Below are 23,620 nucleotides of genomic sequence, written 5' to 3'. Positions count from 1 at the left end.
GGCCTTATTTGTAACCCAAATGTTGCAATTGCGATTTGAGGTGCGATTTATATGAATAAAAATGTGTGTGAACTGTTGGAATCATGGAAATATGTTTATTCTAATTCTATAGTTAGAAAATAAATACTTGTGGGCACTTTGAATACAGTACTGTTTGACATGACAACGAACTAAAATGCCAGGAAGGAGTTAGTGACAGGGTAGGAACCAAAGTGTTGGTCAGTGTTTCCTAGGGGACCCTATAATCTGTGGCTACATTAAATGTTTCTTCATGCAGCCAGAATACACTGCTCAAAAAAATAAAGGGAACACTAAAATAACACATCGTAGATCTGAATGAATAAAATATTCTTATTAAATACTTTTTTCTTTACATAGTTGAATGTGCTGACAACAAAATCACACAAAAATTATCAATGGAAATCAAATTTATCAACCCATGGAGGTCTGGATTTGGAGTCCCACTCAAAATTAAAGTGGAAAACTACACTACAGGTTGATCCAACTTTGATGTAATGTCCTTAAAACAAGTCAAGTCAAAATGAGGCTTAGGAGTGTGTGTGGCCTCAACTTGCCTGTATGACCTCCCTACAACGCCTGGGAATGCTCCTGATGAGGTGGCGGATCGTCTCCTGAGGGATCTCCTCCCAGACCTGGACTAAAGCATCCGCCAACTCCTGGACAGTCTGTGGTGCAACGTGGCGTTGGTGGATGGAGCGAGACATGATGTCCCAGATGTGCTCAATTGGATTCAGGTCTGGGGAACGGGCGGGCCAGTCCATAGTATCAATGCCTTCCTCTTGCAGGAACTGCTGACACACTCCAGCCACATGAGGTCTAGCATTGTCTTGCATTAGGAGGAACCCAGGGCCAACCGCACCAGCATATGGTCTCACAAGGAGTCTGAGAATGTCATCTCGGTACCTAATGGCAGTCAGGCTACCTCTGGCGAGCACATGGAGGGCTGTGAGGCCCCCCAAAGAAATGCCACCCCACACCATGACTGACCCACCGCCAAACCGGTCATGCTGGAGGATGTTTCAGGCAGCAGAACGTTCTCTACGGAGTCTCCAGACTCTATCATGTCTGTCACATGTGCTCAGTGTGAACCTGCTTTCATCTGTGAAGAGCACAGGGCGCCAGTGGCGAATTTGCGAATCTTGGTGTTCTCTGGCAAATGCCAAATGTCCTGTACGATGTTGGACTGTAAGGACAACCCCCACCTGTGGACATCGGGCCCTCATACCACCCTCATGGAGTCTGTTTCTGACCGTTTGAGCAGACACATGCACATTTGTGGCCATTTTGCAGGATTCTGGCAGTGCTCCTCCTGCTCCTCCTTGCACAAAGGCGGAGGTAGTGGTCCTGCTGCTGGGTTGTTGCCCTGCTATGGCCTCCTCCACGTCTCCTGATGTCCTGGCCTGTCTCCTGGTAGCGCCTCCATGCTCTGGACACTACGCTGACACACACAGCAAACCTTCTTGCCACAGCTCGCATTGATGTTCCATCCTGGATGAGCTGCACTACCTGAGCCACTTGTGTGGGTTGTAGACTCCGTCTCATGCTACCACTAGAGTGAAAGCACCGCCAGCATTCAAAAATGACCAAAACATCAGCCAGGAAGCATAGGAACTGAGATGTGGTCTGTGGTCACCGCCTGCAGAACCACTCCTTTATTGGGGGTGTCTTGCTAATTGCCTATAATTTCCACCTGTTGTCTTCCATTTGCACAACAGCATGTGAAATGTATTGTCAATCAGTGTTGTTTCCTAAGTGGACAGTTTGATTTCACAGAAGTGTGATTGACTTGGAGTTACATTGTGTTGTTTAAGTGTTCCCTTTATTTTTTGAGCAGTGTATATATGCTTGGGGGGATGAAATTTAAAGTATGCTAATATTTTTTACACATTTTTTAGGTGGTTTGACACTTTATTCAGAAGGTAATGAAATTATATGGGGAGACAGGCAAATGGGAGAAACCGTGGGAAGGTCGGAAGCACGGATTGATCCCTATTCTCCGGTGGAAAGTTGTAGCAGGTAGCCTAGTGGTTAGAGCATTGGGCCAGTAACCAAAAGGTTGCTAGATCGAATCCCTGAGCTGACAAGGTAAAAATCTGTCATTCTGCCCCTGAACAAGGCAGTTAACCCACTGTTCCTCGGCAGCCATTGTAAATAAGACCTACACCAAGTGTCAAACTCTTTCTACAGAGGGCCGAGTGTCTGTGGGTTTTCGCTCCCTCTTGTACTTGATTGATGAATTAAGGTCAATAATTAGTAAAGAACTCCCCTCGCCGGTTGTGTAAGTCTTAAACCTGTTAAGACTCTAGGGGCAGTATTTCATTTTTGGATAAAAAGACATGCCCGTTTTAAGCGCAATATTTTGTCACGAAAAGATGCTCGACTATGCTTGGAATTGATAGTTTTGGAAAGAAGACACTCTGACGTTTCCAGAACTGTAAAGATTTTCACTGTGAGTGCCATAGAACAGAATCTACAGGCAAAACCAAGATGTTTGAGTGACCAGGAAATCAACAAGATTTCTGGAGGCACGTTTTCCATGATCTCCTTATATGGCTGTGAATGCGACAGGAATGAACGGACACTTCCTATCGTTTCCCCCAGGTGTCTGCAGCATTGTGACGTATTTGTAGGCATATCATTGGAAGATTGACCATAAGAGCCTACAATTACCAAGTGTCCCGCACGGTGTCTGCGTGGAAATTGGTGCGCAAAAGTCAGGTACCAGTATTTTTCCATCCGAATCAGAGAAGAATGCACGCTTCCAGGGAAGGGATTTCAATGAAGAGATATATGACAAAACACCTTGAGGATTGATTCAAACAACATTTTCCATGTTTCAGTCGATATTATGGAGTTAATTCGGAAAAAAGTTTGACGTTTAGGTGACTGAATTTTCGGTTAGTTTCGGTAGCCAAATGCATAGTAACAAAACGGAACGTTGTGTCCTACACAAGCATCTTTCAGGAAAAACTGGACATCTGCTATGTAACTGAGAGTCTCCTCATTGAAACATCTGAAGTTCTTCAAAGGTAAATTATTTTATTTGATCCCTTTGCTGGTTTTTGTGAATGTTGCGTGCTAAATGCTAACGCTAAATGCTAAGCTAGCTATCACCACTCTTACACAAATTATTGATTTTCTCTGGTTCTAAAGCATATTTTGAAAATCTGAGACGACAGGATTGTTAAGAAAAGGATAAGCTTGAGGATAGGCATATTTATTTCATTTAATTTGCAATTTTCAGAAATCGCTAATTTTGCGTTATGGTAATGAGCTTGAGGTTGTAGTCACGATCCCGGATCCGGGATGGGGCGGACTAAGAGGTTAATTGAAAGGGAAAGCCTAAAACCTGCAGACACTAGGGCATCCATGGAATGAGTTTGACACACCTGCACTACACCAATGCTCTGCACAGGAAATACTCATATTAATGGCAGTCGGTAACCAAATCATAGATTGCAGACTGCTTACAAGGCAAGGACACACATTTTGGGGAACTCTCTTTAAATATGGCTTGTGGCCTCTCGGCTGGCGTGGCGGTCTAGGGCAGTGCTAGCTGTGCCACCAGAGACTCTGGGTTTGAGCCCAGGGTCTGTCGCAGCCGGCCGCGACCGGGAGATCCATGGGGCGAAGCACAATTGGCCTAGCGTCGTCCGGGTTAGGCAGGGTTTGGCCGGTAGGAATATCCTTGTCTCATCGCAGTGCACGCTAACCAGCTCGCCAGGTGCACAGTGTTTCCTCCGACACATTGGTGCGGCTGGCTTCCGGGTTGGATGCGCGCTGTGTTAAGAAGCAGTGCGACTTGGTTGGGTTGTGTTTCGGAGGACGCATGACTTTCAACCTTCGTCTCTCCCGAGCCCGTATGGGAGTTGTAGCGATGAGACAAGATAGTAGCTACTAACAATTGGATACCACAAAATTGGGGAGAAAAGGGGGTAAAAACTTTTTTTTAAAGGGCTGGAATAAAATCCTGCTTGCTCTTCAGAATGGTTGTCCACCCATGATCTGTTTCCCAACTGCTGGGTGTTTGAAAATGTTCTTGTTATAACAATTAATTGATCAAAATCACCCAACCTTGAAGACAAATCTAATGAATATCAGTATTTAGGTGGTTAATGCCAACGAGTTGAAGATTCTTGCCATCATCTGACTCTACATAGACAAAATAGGATGAGTTTAGGAGTTGTGAGCCCCCCTACCATCTCTGCCTAGCATGTGCACAATACTAAAATGTCAAAATATATATTTGAGGTCTGAAGCATTTAATATGCAGGACGTAATATGTAGGACTTATTCAAAACTGCCCGTGAATGGCTGCAGAAATACATAGCCTGATATAATTCATTTTCAAAGAGTAGTCATCAGATTTCAAATATGTGATTACAGTGGCAAAATTGGGAAGAAGCAGAATACAATAATGTCAGTGTGGGGAATAACATTAGTGTTCTTGCTGACAAGCACATTAATTACCCTGTATTTTAGCCCATTGTTAAGAATACGAATTGTTCCATTGATCCGACTAAATAAAGTACATTGCTAATAAAATCTCATAACCAAATTATGTTTATTTTCATTTATCTCCCCTCTAGAATCAAACGTACACTTTTGGGTTTACAATAACTTTGACAAAATATTGTTCATAGTTACAAATCAGGTCACCCTAGCAAACTTCCCAGCTACAACATACTGTATGTAGCTGCCTTTTAGCTGTCACTGCCTGCCAATCGTCAAACGAGGGGACTGCAAGTGTGGATTAAATCGACTTTTGTACATGCTGTCAAAAGGCTGCATTCTGCAATTAGGACCCGGAGTAACAGCAACCTAATTGTGTTGACACCATTGTACATAAAACAGCGCTACCGTGCTGCTCTTTTTACAGTTTTATAAAGTCAACGGAGAACGTTATCTCCATTCAGCTCCACTCTGATCTTGAGGGGCGTTTTTTTAACGCGCATCCAACCCCCTCGATCCCGTATTTAACAAGACCAATCATATGCTTCAATGTGTGACAAGACAAGACAATGATCGAGGTTCCGCTCTTGATGTAAAATTGAAGTCGCAGATGCTACAATGTCAAAACAATATGGAGCATAGTTGAAAAGTTAACACACTACACAATGGACTCTTTAGAAAAATAAAAGCAGTAATTTGCGTTGCGTGATATATAAGAGGTGTGGCGTGCGAGGGTCAATAGCGTGTGTCTCACGGCCAATGAGTGAGAGTTAGCAGCTCTATAATAATTTTAGCCAATTTGGATCTATTTTGTAGCTAACAAGGTAGACCAGTTGACTTGTTATAAACACGCCCTTCTGTCCGTCTGCAACAGTTTGAACAGAATGCTAGCCTGTCCACTTGGTTCAGATGTTGAAATGTCGAGTGGCCATCCGTATTTCTCCGAATGAGAACGACTTGCCAATTCGTTATATAGTTGTGTTTTATGCTTTACCACAGACTAGACAAATAACAGTATTTGGCTAAAATGCCGCACGCAATAAACTGAGCATTAATTTTCAGGAATCAATGTTCATTGATACTCCCGTTTTTGTAGGTTCTGGTCTGCGCGCAATTTGAGTCTCAGTGTGTTTCGGAATTCATATGACTGATTTTGTTGGACCCTTACCTGAAATGCAATTAGTGAGTTTAAACCGCTTGTCAGAAAGGAAGAAGTGATCTCTCATCTTGGTTGTTGTGAGTGGCAGTAGGAGGGGCTTGGTGTGTGTGTGTTAGTTAATGGAAAGGTGCACCCGGACAGAGACCTGTATATAATCGGGAGATGCTCATGTCTCCACCCTAACAATGGGAGTCGTTGTCCAAACGACGGGAAGGCAGGATACAAGTATAGGTCCAAAATAAGCCCATAGAAACACATTGGGTTTATTTTGGACAGAGTTAGGCGAGAGTAAAATCTCTCGCTTCCTCTCTGACACAGCACAGAAGGAGCGAAGGAGAAGAGACCTAAAATACAACATGAGAATAAGCGTACATAAACGCTCGTAAATGTAAAAAAATAAAATGTAAAAAATGATTAATGCAATACAGGCATCAAATATCGCACAATAAAACATTAAAATTAATTCGATATATCGCCCAGCCATACACTCAATCGTTATTATAAGAACTACGATAAACTGTGTTTACTAGCAGTCTTGAAGGCAGGGTCATGATATGACATATAGCACCTGCTCCAGATATGTATGTAATAGGGGTTAGATATTGAAATATCAGATATTATCATCATCAATAATGTACTGTCCGAACTCAACAGCCTGGCACAGTAAGGAAGCAGATATTTTAACACTGTTGACTGTATCTTACACTTGTCATTGAGTGACAGTGATTGAATGTGAAAAGGCTGCACAGCCCTTAGCCATGGTTTATTGGCCATATACACCTTCTTGGGCCTTATTGCTTAAATAGAACAGACCGCCTAAGGGCTGTTCTTAGCATGATGCAACGTGGAGTGCCTGAACAAAGCCCCTAGCAGTGGTATATTGGCCATATATCAATACAGGTGTGCCAAGCTTGTAGCGTCATACCCAAAAAGACTCAAGGCTGTAATCATTGCCAAAGGTGCTTCAACAAAGTACTGAGTAAAGGGTCTGATAACTTATGTAAATGTAATCTATATTTTTTATTCATTTGCAAAAATGTCTAAAGGCCTGTTTTTGCTTTGTCATTATGGGGTATTGTGTGTAGATTGATTGGGGGGGGGGCAATTTAATCCATTTAAAAAAGGCTGTAACCTAACAAAATCTGGAAATATATATTTTCCAAATGCACTGTATGCCAAACATTTACTCCACTATCACCCTATCGGTGAGGTATCTGTGTACATCAGAGATGTGTAAAACAGAATAAGTTTTAATAGTGGGAACCAGTTATCGAGATTTATTGGACAGACAGCGCATCTCAGTATGGAGCGCAGTTCACAATGCATGCATCATCTGGTAACTTTTTTCCTTGTGACAGGTACATTTGCTGCACCATAGTCTATGCTACAGTAATATCAAATTGCATCCAAAATAGATAATCCTGTTCAAGATACGTATATCGATGTCCTAGCCTACCCCTTTCAGGTACAGTGGGGCAAAAAAGTATTTAGTCAGCCACCAATTGTGCAAGTTCTCCCACTTAAAAAGATGAGAGAGGCCTGTAATGACAAAATGATTAAAAAGAATACAGAAAATCACATTGTAGGATTTTTAATGAATTTATTTGCAAATTATGGTGGAAAATAAGTATTTGGTCACCTACAAACAAGAAAGATTTCTGGCTCTCACAGACCTGTAACTTCTTCTTTAAGAGGCTCCTCTGTCCTCCACTCATTACCTGTATTAATGGCACCTGCTTGAACTTGTTATCAGTATAAAAGACACCTGCCCACAACTTCAAACAGTCACACTCCAAACTCCTCTATGGCCAAGACCAAAGAGCTGTCAAAGGACACCAGAAACAAAATTGTAGACCTGCACCAGACTGGGAAGACTGAATCTGCAATAGGTAAGCAGCTTGGTTTGAAGAAATCAACTGTGGGAGAAATTATTAGGAAATGGAAGACATACAAGACCACTGATAATCTCCCTCAATCTGGGGCTCCACTCAAAATGATCACAAGAACGGTGAGCAAAAATCCCAGAACCACACAGGGGGACCTAGTGAATGACCTGCAGAGAGCTGGGACCAAAGTAACAAAGCCTACCATCAGTAACACACTACGCCGCCAGGGACTCAAATCCTGCAGTGCCAGACGTGTCCTCCTGCTTAAGCCAGTACATGTCCAGGCCCTTCTGAAGTTTTCTAGAGAGCATTTGGATGATCCAGTAGAAGATTGGGAGAATGTCATATGGTCAGATGAAACCAAAATATAACTTTTTGGTAAAAACTCAACTCGTCGTGTTTGGAGGACAAAGAATGCTGAGTTGCATCCAAAGAACACCATACCTACTGTGAAGCATGGGGGTGGAAACATCATGCTTTGGGGCTGTTTTTCTGCAAAGGGACCAGGACGACTGATCCGTGTAAAGGAAAGAATGAATGGGGCTATATATCGTGAGATTTTGAGTGAAAACCTCCTTCCATCAGCAAGGGCATTGAAGATGAAACGTGGCTGGGTCTTTCAGCATGACAATGATCCCAACACACCGCCCGGGCAACGAAGGAGTGGCTTCGTAAGAAGCATTTCAAGGTCCTGGAGTGGCCTAGCCAGTCTCCAGATCTCAACCCCATAGAAAATCTTTGGAGGGAGTTGAAAGTCCGTGTTGCCCAGCAACAGCCCCAAAACATCACTGCTCTAGAGGAGATCTGCATGGAGGAATGGGCCAAAATACCAGCAGCAGTGTGTGAAAACCTTGTGAAGACTTACAGAAAACGTTTGACCATTGCCAACATTTTGGCAATTTCATTTCATTTAATTTTGTCTGTCGTAGTTGAAGTGTACCTATGATGAAAATTACAGGCCTCTCTCATCTTTTTAAGTGGGAGAACTTGCACAATTGGTGGCTGACTAAATACTTTTTTGCCCCACTGTACATACATATTGTCATGACGTTGGCCTGGGGGAAGGTTTAAGACAGTCATAAATACCTCTTTCCCCCTTTTTCCTCTCTCTACCCTACTGATTTTACATTTGCAAATTCTTGGTTAACATAGAGATTCTGGGAACATCAGAAGGGGGGGGGGGTTTACTATATTCTGGTAATCCGACCAATTTAACATATGTGGTGGTACTTAATGAATATGATGTCAGTTCGGTTGTCATCTGAGACATTCTCATCAATGATAAGATGACCAATTCTACAATGGAAAGTCTACACATCAGAGTTATCGGATTCACATGGAATTGTTGTTCAATTTAAAATGTTTGAATAAGAAATTATTTGTGATGGGATGAAATGTGATTTTAGCTTCTAAAATGTGAGATTTGGGTTTTCATAGGATAGGGCTCTGCTCAATCAGTGACCCGCCCCTGTGAAGGGACATGGGCTATTATTTTATAGAATAGCATGTCATATCACTTAATCCGGCATAGCCAAAGACACAACAATATATATATATATTCACACAGAATACCATGTGGTCACCATGTGGTCATGCTGGAGAGCGGTGCAAACCCATCACCTGGTGATATTTGTTGGGGTGTGGCTTAAGTCACAATTATTCTACAGTATTTTAATGTGTGTGTGTTTCGGTAGGTATCTCCAATGGTGGGGCAGCATTTGTTTTTTTAGAAATATGTCAAAATAAAAAATAAAATAAAAAACTACTAATTAGATCAGTACAGTGGCTTGCAAAAGTATTCACCCCCTTGGCATTTTTCCTATTTTGTTGCCTTACAACCTGGAATTAAAATAGATTTTTTTGGGGGGGGGTTGGTATCATTTGATTTACATAACATGTCTACCACTTTCAAGATGCAAAATTGTTTTTTTTATATTGTGAAACATACAAGAAATAAGACATAAAAAAACAGAAAACTTGAGCATGCATAACTATTCACCCCCCTACAGTCAACACTTTATAGAGCCACCTTTTGCAACAATTTCAGCTGCAAGTCTCTTGGGGTATGTCTCTATAAGCTTGGCACATCTAGCCACTGGGAGTTTTGCCCATTCTTCAAGGCAAAACTGCTCCAGCTCCATCAAGTTGGATGGGTTCCTCTGGTGTACAGCAATCTTCAAGTCATATCACAGATTCTCAATTGGATTGAGGTCTGGGCTTTGACTAGGCTATTACAAGACATTTAAATCTTTCCCCTTAAACCACTTGAGTGTTGCTTTAGGTGTATGCTTAGGGTCATTGTCCTGCTGGACGGTGAACCTCCGTCCCAGTTTCAAATCTCTGGAAGAATGAAACAGGCCTCCCTCAATATTTTTCCTGTATTGAGCGCCATCCATCACTCCTTCAATTCTGACCAGTTTCCCAGTCCCTGACGCTGAAAAACATGGATGGTGTTCTCGGGGTGATGAGAGATGTTGGGTTTGCACCAGACATAGCGTTTTCCTTGATGGCCAAAAAGCTCAATTTTAGCCGTATCTGACCAGAGTACCTTCTTCCATATATTTGGGGAGTCTCCCACATGCCTTTTGGCGAACACCAAACATGGTTGCTTATTTTCTTCTTTAAGCAATGGCTTTTTTTCTGGCCACTCTTCCATAAAGCCCAGCTCTGCGGAGTGTACTGCTTAAAATTGTCCTATGTACAGATACTCCAATCTCTGCTGTGGAGCTTTGCAGCTCCTTCAGGGTTATCTTTGGTCTCTTTGTTGCCTCTGATTAATGCCCTCCTTGCCTGGTCCATGAGTTTTGGTGGGTGGCCCTCTCTTGTCAGGTTTGTTGTAGTGCCATATTCTTTCTATTTTTTAATAAGTGACTTAATGGTGTTCCTTGGGATGTTCAAAGTTTCTGATATTTTTTTATAACCCAACCCTGATCTGTACTTCTCCACAATTTTGTCCCTGACCTGTTTGGAGAGCTCCTTGGTCTTCATGGTGCCCCTTGCTTAGTGGTGTTGCGGACTCTGGGGCCTTTCAGAACAGGTGTATATATACTGAGATCACGTGACACTTAAATAAAGTCCACCTGTGTGCAATCTAACTAATTATATGACTTTTGAAGGTAATTGGTTGCACCAGGTCTTATTTAGGTGCTTCATAGCAAAGGGAGTGAGAATACATATGCACGTACCACTTTTCCGTTTGTTTTATTTTTTAAAGTTATTTTCAATTGATCATTTGAATCAGCCGTGTAGTGCTAGGGCAAAAACTACAATGTGCCCCCCTTTGGGTCTCCAGGAACAGGATTAAGAAACACTGAGTTAATATATCAATAAGAAAGAGAGTTCCAAACCTCTCTGCCAATATCAGCTAGTTTTCAGTTTTCCACTCAGACCACTCCCAGACAGTCCTAGCAAAATTCTTGCTTGAGAAATTGCTCTTTGCTAAGAAGCCATTTGTTAATTTTAATTAAAAATATTAAAAAATCACAGTAAGTTACTTAATTGTTACACAGAAATGGTTTGATAGTCAGATAAGTCAGATAAAAATGGCTGCACAGGACCTGCACAGGACCTTTAAAAATGTTTTTTTTTGTTTTTGTTTTTTTGCCTTCGATTGAATTTGAGCATATCGTGATGTAAATAAAAGTTTGGAGACTCTGTTGTTTGTTTGGGGGTAGGACTGCAATTTGCAGCACTTCTGTAGAACCACCCATATAGTGCACTACTTTTGACCAGATCCCTATGGGCCCTGGTAAAAAGTAGTGCATTTTATAGGACAGGGATCATCAACTAGATTCAGCTGCGGGTCAATTTTTTTTTGAGTGGTTGGTCGGGGGCCCGGACCATCATAAATAACCAAATTTAGAAGCCCAAACAGATCATATTTGACTAAAACAATAAACAATCACATTCAGAAAGTATTCATACCCCTTGAATTATTTCACATTTTGTTGTGTTTCAGCCTGAATTCAACATTTTATAAATTTAAGTTTCTCACTTATCTACAAACAATACCCCATAATGAGAAAGTGAAAACATGTTTTGAGAAATTTTAGCTAATGTATTGAACATAAATCTCTCATTTACATAAGTATTCACATCCCTGAATCAATACTTTGTAGAAGCATCTTTGGCATCGATTACAGGTGTATTTCTGGGTAAATCTCTAGGAGCTTTCTACACCTGGATTGTGCATCATTTGCGCATCATTCTTGTCAAAATTCCTCAAGCTCTGTCAAATTGGTTTTTGATCATTGCTAGACAACCATTTTCAGGTCCAGCCATAGATTTTCAAGCAGATTTAAGTCAAAACTGTAACTCGGCCACTCAGGAATATTCAGTGTATTCTTGGTAAGCAACTCTAGTGTAGATTTAGCCTTGTGTTTTAGGTTATTGTCCTGCTGATGAATTCATCTCCCAGTGTCTGGTGGAAAGCAGACTGAACCATGTTTTCCTCTAGGATTTTGCCTGTCCATAACTTCAGCCCATTTCTCTTTTATCCTGAAAAACTCCCCAGTCCTTAACGATCATTTCCAAGTAAACACTACACTCCTAGAAACAAAGGTTTAGATTTGTTCTTAACGGGCTACAAACGCTTGTCACTGTAGTTGTACCCTGTAAGATACATCCTTTGTACCTGTTTTATAGGAACATAATTGCACCCCAGTTCATACCTCAGATAGTACCTTTCTTACATATAGTCCACAAGTACAAAAGCATGCCTTTAGATAAAGTACATTTAGCCTTTATAGAGTGCCATCACAGTGACATCACAGTGACAGAGCCACTTGTTCCTTGTAAGTGGCAGAAATGTACCTCTACAGTAGACCACTTAAAACCTGGTACAACACTTCCACTCAAAAGGTGGCCAAAAATAACTAACTGAAAGCAACGCCCCCACTAAGCCACGCCACCATTATAATTTCCCAGTCTGCCTTGCCTTTGAGTAAATTGTAGAGTTACCACCCATGACATGGTTGCTCAATTAGTTTGTTTTCAACTGAATATACAACTCTTTATGACAATAAATGACATCTCATAATGCCTTATTTTGAGGCCTAAATTCACCCTAATACAGTAATCATGAAACTCATGGTTTACAGGCCACATCAGGCCTACAAGTAGGTTTGCAAAATTCCTGTAACTTTACGGAGTTCCTCCTTATTCCCTCCCATTTCCAGGAATTTTCCAACCAAGATCTCTAGAAAAGTTGCAACCCTATCTAGGATATTCAACAGTTGGAATTTTTATTAGCCCGCAACCTGAATTCAGAATGAATGCCAGAATTAGGAACATTATGAGGAGACTACCTAAGCCATTTAAACTAGAAGAACCATTTCAGTAACAGGTGCACAAAATCCAACTAAGTGAATGGATTAGTTTAGAAAAATGTATGTTATTTATCTTTGTGTAGCATAAGATTAATCAATCAATGCACATGCAAAAACACAGATATTTAAAACAATTCTAAAAATCAACTTGCAGTATAGCATGCTGGGAAATATGATCATGATTATAGTACAAATCTTCCTTTTAGGATAGCACCACAGTGACAAAGCCGTTAGTTAATTTCAAGTGGCAAAAGTTCATCATTGTATCTTGAGAGTATTAAGTGTTCACAAAATATAAGTTTGTACCCTGGAAAACAGAAATGTACCTTCACCGTAGAATGTCATGACTGTACCTTTTACATTCAAAATATTGGGTAAAAAAATGTTCCATTATACTAGATTATCCACACATGTAACCTAAAAGAAAAGGTACCGAACAGTACCATGTGAGATCATTATGTGTACCTCGGAAGGTACATTGTGTATTTGGATCCATCTTTTTGTACGTCAGGGAACAATTTGTACCCTAACCGTACCCTTATTTCTAAGTGTCAGGTAAACACAAATGGTTCCTTGTAAGAAGAAAAGACAGACTGAGGTGTCTGGGCAGTTCCTTGTATACGTGCTAGAACCCACATGGACCTCCCCAGTCTCTGGTCTCTCTGGGTTCTGTCAGAGGTGGACATTTACATCAAAGAGCAGGTAAATGGTCACGCACGCACACGGACACAGGAACAATGAATGTGCTGGTTAGACTAGAAGCCTTCATCCTAGGAGGACTCATCGGCCCTGACATCAATCTATATAGCTAGCGTGACACAGAAAAGCACAGAGGACAGCAGCAATTGTAGCCTTGATTTGATAGTGTCTTTGTAAACCTTACAGCTCTGTACAGACCATTAGGGAGACAGGTAAAGTTAACAGTTTATTGCTGGGTGGCCCAGAGCCATTAAGTGTGAGCTGGGCAGAATCCAATGCCACGTAACTCCATCATGTACTTTGATGATGAATCAGGTATGATTGGATGGTAGATGACATCTGTCGTAAGTGAGATGTCCTTGATCTCACACACACACACACACACACACACACACACACACACACACACACACACACACACACACACACACACACACACACACACACACACACACACACACACACACACACACACTTGTTATTCAAGGCACACAATTGAACACGCCGGTTCTCTCCCTCCCGATGTCACCTCACCTCGCCAATATACTATACCAGGACAGTTTAAGCCTGACCACATTCCACAATCACTGTGTCACTCCAGGAAAGAGCTGTCTGGGTAAGGAAAGCTAAAAGACTCAAATGGCAGAGTTCCATTCAAGATCAATTTAACAAGGATAGTTTAGAGCCAGCAGTGGGAACTGAATAGATTTCTGTTAAACGTTAGCATGGAAACTATTTATTTTGGGGACAATTACATTACCTACAGAATCCTGGGTCATATTCATTAGGGCAAACAATTGAAAATGTTTTAGAATGTAAACTAAAATAAGCCTCTCTCATTGGACAAGTCCAAGGAGTGCCCACAGTTCATTTCAGTCTGTTTCTTCTATTTGGTGCCTAATGAACATGCCCATGGTCTCAGTACTTCTCAGTGAAAGAAAAGGAAGAGGAGCGGTGTCTCTGGAAACAGTAACGCTAGGATGTGTCTTATTATTAATAAAGGTTTCCAAAAATGACTGTAAAATCAGAAACATTACAGAAATGCATTAAAAACAATTCAATTGACCACACATACACTGCCGGTCAAAAGTTTTAGAACACCTACTCACTCAAGGGTTTTTCTTTATTTTTTCTATTTTCTACATTGTAGAATAATAGTGAAGACATCAAAACTATGAAATAGCACATATAGCATTATATTTGAGATTCTTCAAATAGTCACCCTTTGCCTTGATGACAGCTTTGCACACTTGGCATTCTCTCAACCAGCTTCACCTGGAATGCTTTTCCAATAGTCTTGAAGGAGTTCCCACATATGCTGAGCACTTGGTGGCTGCTTTTCCTTCACTCTGCAGTCCGATTCATCCCAAACCATCTCAATTTGGTTGAGGTCGGGGATTGTGGAGGCCAAGTCATCTGGTGCAGCACTCCATCACTCTCCTTCTTGGTAAAATAGCCCTTACACTGCCTGGAGGTGTGTTGGGTCATTATCCTGTTGAAAAACAAATGATAGTCCCACTAAGCGCAAACCAGACGGGATGGCGTATTGCTGCCGAATGCTGTGGTAGCCATGCTGGTTAAGTGTACCTTGAATTCTAAATAAATCCCCAACAGTGTCACCAGCAAAGCACCCCTACATCATAACACCTCCTTCATGCTTTACAGTGGGAAATCCACATGCAGAGATCATCCATTCACCCATACCGCGTCTCACAAAGACATGGCGGTTAGAACCAAAAATCTCTGATTTGGACTCATCAGACCAAATGACACATTTCCACTGTTCTAACGTCCATTGCTCGTGTTTCTTGGCCCAAGCAAGTCTCTTCTTATTATTGGGGTCCTTTAGCAGTGGTTTCTTTGCAGCAATTCGACCACGAAGGCCTGATTCACAGTCTCCTCTGAACAGTTGATGTTGAGATGTGTCTGTTACTTCATCTCCATGAAGCATTTATTTGGGCTGCAATTTCTGAGGTTGGTAACTCTAATGAACTTATCCTCTGCAACAGAGGTGACTCTGGGTCTTCCATTCCTGTGGCGGTCATCATGAGAGCCAGTTTCATCATAGCGCTTGATGGTTTTTGCAACTTCAACGTTGACTGTCCTTCATGTCTTAAAGTAATGATGGACTATTGATTCTCTTTGCTTATTTGAGATGTTCTTGCCATAATATGGTATTTTACCAAAGAGGGCTATCTTCTATATACCCCACAACATTGTCACAACACAACTGATTGGCTCAAACGCATTAAGAAGGAAAGAAATTCCACAATTTTACTTTTAAGAAGGCACAGTTGTTAATTGAAATACATTTCAGGAAGCTAGAATGAAGCTGGTTATGAGAATGCCAAGTGTGCAAAGCTGTCATCAAGGCAAAGGTTGGCTACTTTGAAGAAGTCAAATATATTTAGATTTATTTAACACTTTTTTGGTTACTACATGATTCCATGTGTTATTTCATAGATTTGATGTCTTCACTATTATTCTACAATGTAAAAAATAGTAAAATAAAGAAAAATCCTTAAATGAGTAGGTGTTCTAAAACTTTTGACCGGTAGTGCACGTGTTATGCAAGCCATAAAACTGAAATGCAAACTTACACACAATAATATTGACACAAACAAACCTACATATACATTAGAATACATTCACAGAATTGAAAAGACATTCTCACCCACAGGCACACACTCTGAAATATGACACCCACTCCCTCTCTGCTCACATCTGAGAGAAAGAACACCAAAGTCATTACTAATATTCCTGCTATTACTCAATACATCACATGGTCTGCATCTCAAATGGCACCCCTAGTGCACGTATTTTGTCCAGAGCCCTGGTGAATAGTGCGCTATATAGGGAATAGGGTGTCATTCAGGACATAACCATAATGCCATGGAAGCCTCTGCGGGAAAAGTCCTTCTAGGGAAACCTCCCATACTATTGCTAGATGAGGCATCATCACCCTGGCAAACAAACAAGACAGCACACCAGTGGATCAGGCTACATGACTCACACTCGCCACTCAGAAGATATGGATAGTCATAAGTCTACTCTCATCTAGGATGATGATACTGAGAAACAAACTGTCATAACAAACAACATACACTCAATAACCAATGATGTAGACACACCCTATTTAGTGGTTTGGCTTCTTCTACCTCTTACATTAGAAGTTTTTTTTTGTATTTAGGGTTTATCTTTCAATAAAAGATGGATGACAAGCTATGAAGGAAAATAATATTGCAATATTGTCAAAACAATAAAAATATCTCATCAAAGATAATATCCCGATGTAACTATAGATTTTTCCCCCTCATCATAATAATAATAATATATGCCATTTAGCAGACGCTTTTATCCAAAGCGACTTACAATCATGTATACATTCTATAGATTTTTACCACCATGCTCTACCAACTGAGCTACAGAGGACCATACACTACTATGAATAAGGCCAGTCCTCCATTCCATTTTTAAAAATGTATTATTTGAAACCAAATAAACTGATTTAAGACAAAGGTCACAACTCATTTCAATGAAACATTGAAAAGGCTGTATAAAACCCTGAATAAATACAATCTATGATGACTAATAAGTGGGTTTGGTTATGACAGAGGCTGAAGGCCTACATATGGATCTCAGTCTTGTTGTCATTCTTAATATAATTGCTGACAGTGCGGTGAATAAAAATGCAATTGACTGTTATTATTTTCAGGAGATTTTTAAATGCGCGTCTGAACAGTCATCACAACCTGCTGTTTTTTAGAATGCAGGGTTGAATCCTAACTTGAGAGACATGCGCACATGCACATAACTCAAAGTATTACGTTTGTGTCAATGAAAGTTTTGTGTGAAGGTTTCAAGTTGTTCAGTGCTCTCTAATCTCTACCACTTTGGTACTATATTGTCAAAGATAGTATTCCTTTGCCCTCTCTGTTGGACATAGGCAAGGATGCCATCAAGTGGTCTACAGTGAGTATTGAACAAATACCTACATTATTTCACCTCAATGTCCTTGTGTGCTTTTACCACCAGCCCTGTGTCTTGAGAGCCCAGGTCGTGGCTACACTTGACACTTACATGCGACTTCTGCTATCAGAATACGAAGACCACGTTGAAAAGACAGGTCTAGATACACAAAAGTCACTGTGGTCTGATTGTGTTCAGATCTGGCTGACCACTTCAGAAGGTGGTCAGGGATGCACTGTGTGCGGATTTCTCCTCAGTCTGGACGCAATCAGGTTACCGAAAGCGCATACAGTGGGCGATGTCATCAGGACTCCTCCCACAAGTCTCCAGAAAACTTGTGTTTTGGGACCGAAAGGCACCTTTATTTAACTAAGCAAGTCAGTTAAGAACAAATTCTTATTTTCAATGACGGCCTAGGAACAGTGGGTTAACTGCCTTGTTCAGGGGCAGAATGGCAGATTTTGACCTTGTCAGCTCGGGGATTCGATCTTGCAACCTTCCGGTTACTAGTCCAACACTCTAATCACTAGGCTATCTCTTCATTCTAACGTTAGAAGAAATACATTCCTAGTGTGTGAGGAATGTGTTTGCTGGCCTCAAATTCTAGCCAGCGGGCTAATATTTCGGAGAAAAAAAATGTTTGATTGGCTAGAGTTATGCTAACCAGTTTGCATTCACTTTAGCATTGCTTGCTAGCTACAGAGGTTAGCTGGCTATTTTGCTACTGTCATCAGTTGCTGTTGTGTTATTATAATATTTAGCTTGGCATTTGAATAAAGCGCAGGAATAGGGAATCTGGCCACACTGTGGACACATTTAAATGTAGACGCATGACGTGTTCGGAATTCCTTGAACATAACTATGATCAGAATACTAAATCTGCATGCACTGTCAAGTTAAGACACGGCCCCAGAGACCTGGCAAGCAAAGCTAGTAACCTATGGAACCAATGCCACCATGGAACATCCAAGTGATATAGCTGAAACATGAATGGCACAGTCTCTCTGTGCATTCATCTTTATCTGCAGCTGATGTGCACCTTTAAATGTAAACTCAGATAAATCACATTGCCACGAGCAGCACAGCAGATATTGAGATGAGTGAGATGCAAGACTTTTCAGTCACACACAGTATCTGTGCAAAGGTTTACTTCACGCTGTCACAGAACCAAAACAGCTGAAGATGAGCCTTGTGCTTCCACACTCGTAGTTGTTGTGGAAATTAACCCACTATTGCTGTTTACTTTTGGAATATACAGTTGAAGTCGGAAGTTTACGTACACTTAGGTTGGAGTCATTAAAACTCGTTTTTCAACCACTCCACAAATGTCTTGTTAACAAACTATAGTTTTGGCAAGTCAGTTAGGACATCTACTTTGTGCAGGACACAAGTAATGTTTCCAACAATTGTTTACAGACAGATTATTTCACTTATAATTCAGTATATCACAATTCCAGTGGGTCACAGCGTAGTAGCCACTGCTCCAAAACCACCATAAAAAAGCCAGACTACGGTTTGCAACTGCATATGGTGACAAAGATCATACTTTTTGGAGAAATGTCCTCTGGTCTGATGAAACGAAAATATAACTGTTTGGCCATAATGACCATCATTATGTTTGGAGGAAAAAGGGGGAGGCTTGCAAGCCGAAGAACATCATCCCAACCGTGAAGCACAGGGGTGGCAGCATCATGTTGCGGGGGTGCTTTACTGCAGGAGGGACTGGTGCACTTCACAAAATAGATGGTATCATGAGGTAGGAAAATGATGTGGATATATTGAAGCAGTATCTCAAGACATCAGTCAGGAAGTTAAAAATGGACAATGTCCCCAAGCATACTTCCAAAGTTGTGGCAAAATAGCTTAAGGACAACAAAGTCAAGGTATTGGAGTGGCCATCACAAAGTCCTGACCTCAATCCCATAGAAAATTTGTGGGCAGAACTGAAAAAGCGTGTGTGAGCAAGGAGGCCTACAAACCTGACTCAATTACACCAGCTCTGTCAGGAGGAATGGGCCAAAATTCACATAACTTATTGTTGGAAGCTTGTGGAAGGCTACCAAAAACATTTGACCCAAGTGAAACAATTTAAAGGCAATGCTACCAAATACTAATTGAGTGTATGTAAACTTCTGACCCACTGGGAATGTGATGAAAGAAATAAAATATTAAATAAATCCCTCTACTATTATTCTGAAATGTCTGAAGTGGTGATCCTAACTGACCTAAGACAGGGAATTTTTAGGATTAAATGTCATTGTGAAAAAAAAAGTTATTGTTAAAAAGTAAGTGTGAAAAACTGACTTAAACTTTAAATGTATTTGGTGTATGTAAACTTCCGACTTCAATTGTACGTCATATTGCTGAGTCTACCTTTGAAGGCACTATGAATCAACTACAGATCAGCTCAGCCTCTCACAGTACATAACATTTTATTTTTACCAATATTGGTATCAGTATGTTTCACTCACTCTCTTTCACCCACCATTCAACTATGTATAGAACTATGCATAGAGTATGTACAGTACTTCCGTCCCACTAACTCACCTCAGAGACCCAGTAGGGAAAGCTATAGTAATCAGCTCTGGCTGGACTCCGTCCTCTGATGGCAGGGCAGGGCTGCTGGTCAGACAGCCCCATGGAGGCCAGGTCCTGGGTGAGGATCGACTGGCTGACCAAGCGATGCCGGCGGGACAAGGGCGAGGTGGACACCATAAGGTACGCCTGGCGAGTCGGCGAGAGACCCCTACTACCATTGGTGTTAATACGCTCCCCAACCGGCCGCCATTTGTTGGTGGCACACAGGGCTCGGCTGAAGCTTTCACTGCGCCGACTTGCCTGGGGGACCTCGATCCTGGGGAGGGGTAGCTGGGCTCTCCCCCTCTCTGGCCCTCTGTGGTTGTGACTGGGGCTGGTGAGGCCCAGGTTCCTGGAGGTGGAGATGGCGCACATGGAAGATGGGAACGGGAGGTGGAGAAGCTCTGATCCCCTACGGGGGTAGCTCATGGTGGGCTCATAAGTGCTGTAGTAGCCCAGGGGGTTGGAGCTGGGGCTGTACCTGGGGGTGGAGGACACTCGAGACATGCTGGAGCAGAGAGGTCAGCCACATGGAACGATACAGCAGGGATGGATACCAAGACTGGAAGAGAGCAAGGAAGGAAGAGCATCAGGTACTGGTCTGAGGTAAAAAGGAGTTGGACCCCCCCTTAAGATACAGTCAATAGAGCTGTCAGCTTCCATCTAAAATCAGATCTGCTGTTTTGAACAGATGTGTATTGGATACAGGTGGAAGACACACACTTTACGTGCTACACACAAAACACACACAGACGAGGCCGAATCTCACTGACACACACATAGGCCCCCACTAAAGGAGAATGTAAAACATGACACAAAAACACACACATACAGATCATGTGCACACACACACTGATACATTACAGATGCATCACACACACACACACACACACACACACACACACACACACACACACACACACACACACACACACACACACACACACACACACACACACACACACACACACACACACACACACACACACACACACACACACGTCCCAGTGTCACCCCTCTGGTTATGATATTCAAGACAACCAATGCGATGTTATGAGAACCTTGTTATGTCGGTAGGCACAAATGTGCACATTTGATTGGCTACATAAATAACGTTACAAGGCTGACAAGGAAATCCACTGGCTGCCAATGTGCATGGTACTAATGCATTAATCAAATAAACTCAAACAAACACCTGTTGCTGTAGTCATGTCGTTGCTATAAACAATCTGAAAGACAAGAAAGAAAGCCTCAATTGGAGGGGGTAAAAAGTACCATGGCAACAGTAGTTGTCTTGTCCACCAATGTCCTTTTACATGGAAACAGATTTAAATCCAGTCGGTAACCAACGTTCGATTTACACTAAGCCAGTTAACGTTACATCATCGCAATGAGCTATTACCGTACAGTAGGCTATATAGAAGTATGTTATCTCTCACCTTCGAAGGCACTTTTATGGAGTGTCCAAAACATGCATCTTCTGTGTCGATGTCAAACTAACATGTATTTTGCCCTTAACTATATCTGCACATTATTTATTCTATGTTCCACTTTCAATCAAGATAGGGATAAAGTTGCAATGTCCTTGCGCGCAGTGTACGGAGCATGAATGCATGTAACAGGTAGGTGAGGTCTATTTCTTCTTCTTCGTCTTCAAATTTGTATTGGCCGATCGCAACCTACTTAAGGTGCTTAGAGTGCCACCTATGGTATTGGTGTGGCCCTATTAATCTAATCCTTTTATCTAGCCCTGTGTTTCTGCATACTTTTCTGCGCCCGGTTTCCCGAATTTAGGTTTACGAGTGTTTTGGCACAGGGTTGTGACAACTAAGGATGACACTGTGTCCCGGTGCTGTTGCCATTCATGTTCTCCCTATTGAGTAGACTGTATCACGGTAACATCTAGATGGATACCAATATTCGTTATTTATTGTGCAGTCTGCTATCCTTATCGCTGGCGACACTATGCTATTACAGCTGCCCCGTGGCAAGCACCCTATTTTCCAAAAACACTGCTGCTCTCGTATCAGCTTTCTCCATTCAAATCTTAGTTTAGCATTATAATTATTCCACAAAAATGACGAAGGATCAGCCGCTAGAAAGATATCACCTATAGCTGCAAATATTATAATGCTTACACCTACTATAATAATGCACTAAATCAAGATTTGGCACATCATTGCCCACTTTTTAGGCTATACATGAAATATATTGAGACAAATTACAGACAGTAACCTATACAAGTAGTAAAATACTCAGTTGGTTGAACATGAAATGTATTTCAATATGATTGAAAAAGGCCTATTGCCTACTGTATTTATGATTTAATCCAGTCATCTCACGTTTTAATTTGAAGCATTTTTTACATGTCTCTTGTTTGTTTCAATTGTGTTTGTAGTCAACTTTGTTCTGAAGTTATCTGTGTTAACAGAAAGGCGTATAAACCATGTGATTCTTTGTTTATTGGAGATCTTCTGTGTATAAATGACATGGGAGGGCAAAAAAAGCATCTAATGACCCAGTTAGCTGTTCTACCAGTGGTCTGAGGCAGCCAGAGATGGGCAATATTTCTGATACTTGTATTTGAAATACGTATTTTAATTACTTCTGGATATGTTGTATTTTGACACTGGTTTGAACTACACTTCATCTTGTATTTTGCATTTTCAAAATACTGTAAAATGAATTTTCAAAATACTAAATACTTTTCTATGCCATTTTTTGTTTGTTGAGCCAGAGCATACCAAATATGCTCAATGGGTGACATGTCTGGTGAGTATACAGGCCATGGAAGCACTGACATTTTCCACTTCCAGGAATTGTGTACATATCCTTGTGACATGGGGCCATGCATTGTCATGCTGAACCATGAATGGCACAGTCTCTCTGTGCATTCAAATTGCCATCTATAAAAGGCAATTGTGTTCGTTGTCCGTAGCTTATGCTTGTCCATATCATAACCCAAACGCCACCATGGGGCGCTCTGTCAGCACAACGCCATACACATGGTCTGTGGTTGTGAGGCCGGCTGAACATACTGCCAAATTCTCTAAAACGATGTTGGAGGCGGCTTATGGTAGAGAAATTAACATTTAATTATCTGGCAAACTCTGGTGGACATCCCTGCATTCAGCATGCCAATTGCACGCTCCCTCAAAACTTAAAACATCTGTGGCATTGTGTTGTGTGACAAAACTGCACATTTTAGAGTGGCCTTTTATTGTCCCCAGCACAAGGTGCACCTGTGTAATGACCATGCTGTTTAATCAGCTTCTTGATATTCCACACCTGGAAAGTGGATGGATTATCTTTGCAAAGGAGATTTGCTAAAAGGGATATAAACACATTTTTGCAAACAATTTGAGAGAAATAAGAAATAATGGTGACTATGGAAGATTTCTGAGATCTTTTATTTCAGCTCATAAAACATGGGACCAAGATTTTACATGTTGCGTTTATATTTTTGTTCAGTGTAAAAATGAACAATTGCAAAGCATGCTGAATATTACTCTGATGAGCTCTGCCCCGAA

The 23,620-nt window shown here is 41.4% G+C and overlaps 1 protein-coding gene across 2 annotated transcripts in view; it reads right to left on the bottom strand.

Annotated features, from left to right (window-relative positions):
* LOC123999495 (ubiquitin carboxyl-terminal hydrolase 2-like) overlaps positions 1-21,716 on the bottom strand; it is a 37,673-nt gene extending 15,957 nt beyond the window's left edge. Inside the window, exons 1-3 of one of the 2 annotated variants that reach the window (XM_046305349.1) lie at positions 21,530-21,716; positions 21,286-21,319; positions 20,061-20,652 (exon numbers count right to left, since the gene is read on the bottom strand). In XM_046305349.1, coding sequence (XP_046161305.1) covers positions 20,061-20,597 — 537 coding nt within the window. In that variant the 5' untranslated portion in view covers positions 20,598-20,652; positions 21,286-21,319; positions 21,530-21,716. The remainder of the gene's footprint in view (positions 1-20,060; positions 20,653-21,285; positions 21,320-21,529) is intronic. The other variant, XM_046305350.1, reaches the window with a different exon arrangement.
* Positions 21,717-23,620: the final 1,904 nt, after the last annotated feature.

The sequence above is a fragment of the Oncorhynchus gorbuscha genome, linkage group LG16 (genome assembly GCF_021184085.1).
Source record: "Oncorhynchus gorbuscha isolate QuinsamMale2020 ecotype Even-year linkage group LG16, OgorEven_v1.0, whole genome shotgun sequence".
NCBI lineage: Eukaryota > Metazoa > Chordata > Actinopteri > Salmoniformes > Salmonidae > Oncorhynchus > Oncorhynchus gorbuscha.
Note: the sequence above shows the minus strand (reverse complement) of the source record. Positions and strands in the feature narration are given on the sequence as shown.